General features: G+C 45.0%; 1 protein-coding gene across 5 annotated transcripts in view; it reads left to right on the forward strand.

Annotated features, from left to right (window-relative positions):
- Positions 1-3,044, forward strand: part of LOC103381752 (retinoic acid receptor alpha) — a 176,290-nt gene that overhangs the window by 82,774 nt on the left and 90,472 nt on the right. For all 5 annotated transcript variants that reach the window (XM_025057418.1, XM_017034297.2, XM_025057420.1 and 2 more), the window contains one exon: positions 862-1,508. In XM_025057418.1, the coding sequence (XP_024913186.1) occupies positions 1,367-1,508 (142 nt within the window). In that variant the 5' untranslated portion in view covers positions 862-1,366. The remainder of the gene's footprint in view (positions 1-861; positions 1,509-3,044) is intronic.

Below are 3,044 nucleotides of genomic sequence, written 5' to 3' on the forward strand. Positions count from 1 at the left end.
CAGCAGCATCGCTCAAGACACATCCCTGCTGCTCATTCACTGAGATGTCTGCTGTACGTGTGTGTGTGTGTTTTGCACTGAATGATTAAAGGGCTACTCCGGTAAAAATCTTTTTGGCTGTTGTCATGATGAAGTCCTGGTGAGAATAAGTTCAGATAGATGAAGGAAAAAGAAGCCTGTTTTGTTTGTTAGCCCTCAGTTCCCTCATGTGAGTTCACTCTCTACCCTGTGAAGTTTACAGTTGTGCTTTTAGAGTAAACTTGGCAGTAAAAAAAACAGTACTGTGGGTCTCACCCCTGGCTTCTACAGGCTGTAATTAGCAGATTTCTTTTTAAACTGTTGTGTTTGTTCTGTGTTCAGTCACGTTCACTGAGAGAGGAGACTTCACACGCTGCTCTCTTCACAGTTAAAGCCTTTCTCTGGATAATTAATGTGGTTTCACACAAGAGGAGACCGTTACCATTAATTGGCATCAGAATCAAAGAACAGCTCCACCTAAATACATAAGTGAAAAGTCAAAGAACATCAGTGCCTTGACACTGCAGCGTCCGTTGGTTCAACCCTCTCCCTCGAACCTGGAGAGATGAAGACATTTCTGCTCAAGCAGTTTAGTCCACCTTCACACATGGAGGTGGGATTTATGAAGTAGTGGTACAATATACACACACACACACACACGTATATGTATATATATTCCTATAATCTTATCTATATTGATATATACCTGACTTCTTATCTGTCCACTGAGTGCTGGGGACGGTGAAACTTCTTTTTAAGAAGCTCTTGCTGTACGCTGAGACACCTCACGTTCACCTCAACACTCAACACCGTCTCTGTCTTTTCTCCCTGTCCTGTCCATAGGCCAAAGACAGCTGGACTGTGAGGAGAGCCGACCAAGAGAGGATCTTTGTTTTGGCATCATGTGATCTGTGCATTCACTCAGAGCTCTCTGCAGTGAAGGACTAAATCTATGTCCTCTGTGGTGTTATTGCAACCACTCGGACCCCTATCACCACTATCACCCCTCCTGACTGCAGTCACCTGAGGCACCTGCTCCTGACTCAACTTGTCTCTGCCCCCCTTCATCTTGGAGATAAGAAATGACAGCGCTGCTTTCCTGCCTGCACGACGCCTCGAATAAGGCATAAGGCATACTCCTCAACAACACGGAAAGGCAGGATACTTTTTTCGTCAGCTTTTTTTTTTTTTTTTTTGAAAACTTTTGGAATACCTGCTCCTCCCGTGTCCTGATGGCGGATTAAACCAATCCAGGGATCCACACTAAACTCCGTCTGTTACCTTTTTTTTTTTTTTTTTTTTTTTTTTGAAGACGTCTGTTTGTGTCCTGAAGGCGGACTGAGCCGTCATGGCTGGGAAGGGCAACCCACACCTCAACGGCTTCCCCATGCCCACCTACTCCTACTTCTTCCCACCCATGCTGGGAAGCCTGTCACCTCCAGCTCTGCCAGGACTGCCCATCAGTGGGTACAGCACCCCGTCACCAGCCAGTAAGTCACTTTTCACCTTTAACTGGTCCATGTTGAGCTGTGTGTGTTTTTTTTTTTTTTTGCCAAATTGACCACATTTACCTAGATGTCCTGGTTCAGTCTGTCCTCCCAGTTTCCTGCACAATTACCCGACTGTGTGAAGGTGTGTGTGCGTGTGCGTGTGCGTGCCGTGTGTGTGTTTGTGTGCATGTCCCATATTTATGGGCATGTAGGTTTGTTTTATCTCACCCTGTTCAAATCATCACTGTCAAAGCTTCTGTTGGTAAACATTGGCAGATTCTCACACACACACACACTCACACACACACACTCACGTACACACCACCTACAGCACTGTCCTTAATTTGTACACCCACACACATCAACACACAGACACAGAAATGTCAGAAGCAAATGAGGTAGTGCAGCCAGAATGGATCATTGTTTGTTTGGGGAACAGTAATTTGGCAGCTGTTGTTAAAAAAAAAAAAAAAGAATCTACTGCTGTAGCCAATGTTCACACTTCTACTTCTTTACACAATAAATCAAAAGTCTCAACACTCACTCGCAAAAGTTGCTCATTTTATTCAAACTTGGAGAGAAATCCTTTTTTCCTGGGAAAGTGAAGCAGCTCTGTGATCTATTATTTATACGCAAAAAACGTCTTTAAACACCTACACTGGTGGAAGATGGATTCAGATCATCTATGCAGGTAGAAGCTGCACAACCAGCACCAATACCAGTGCTGTTTATTCTGCTGCATCCCTGCTCTCTGTTATTATTTTAATAATAACCTCTCTGGATATAACCGTTCCTCTCCTGCCAAATTAGGTCGTGAGCCGTTATCTGTGCTGTGCTTGAATAATAATCCTACACAAGTGTCATTCCATTATTATACATTCTAAATCAGTGATTCCCAGAGGCTGAAGTATGAACCACTTTTTGGTTATATGATATTACTTTTCTGGCAACCCCAAAAAAATTAATTATTCAGTTGCCAAACCACCAGGGTGTTGAGTTTCCAATAACGGGAGAACCGCCCTGACTGGAGAATGCTGTGTTGTGTTTATTTTGGCGACGAGCAGAGCAGCATACAGTTAGTCATTAACAGGTGGGTTTAAAGAACAGAGCGGCCCACTGTTGTTGTGCTGCTTCACTCGATGTGATTGAATGGTGTTCTTTTTCTCTGACTTAATTCATGGCTGTTGTGTCAGTGAATCCTGATGAAGTCACAGCTACCCAGTGATTAATGGGGTCAAAGGTTGTCATTCTCTGACAGTGGTTGTCTCCACTCTTTAGTCCAATGCAGCGTCTGTTTACAACCGTCAGTTTAACAGCAGTGGTTGCAGCAGAAACAGAACCTGAATGTACGCAGCCGGCGCTGCAGACGTAACAATGGGCCTGTGCGTATCAGTGTGGACAGGTTTGGCAGACCACTGCCCCACTGCTGCGGCAGCGGTCAGCGTATCGACTTTCTATCTGCTGCAGTTGACGTTGGCAGTCGATGTGCAGAGAAGTGAAGAACGGTCGGGGCCCGGCCCCCGTCCCTCCCACTTT

The sequence above is a fragment of the Cynoglossus semilaevis genome, chromosome 8, assembly GCF_000523025.1.
Source record: "Cynoglossus semilaevis isolate Cse_v1.0 chromosome 8, Cse_v1.0, whole genome shotgun sequence".
In the NCBI taxonomy this organism is placed as follows: Eukaryota; Metazoa; Chordata; class Actinopteri; order Pleuronectiformes; family Cynoglossidae; genus Cynoglossus; species Cynoglossus semilaevis.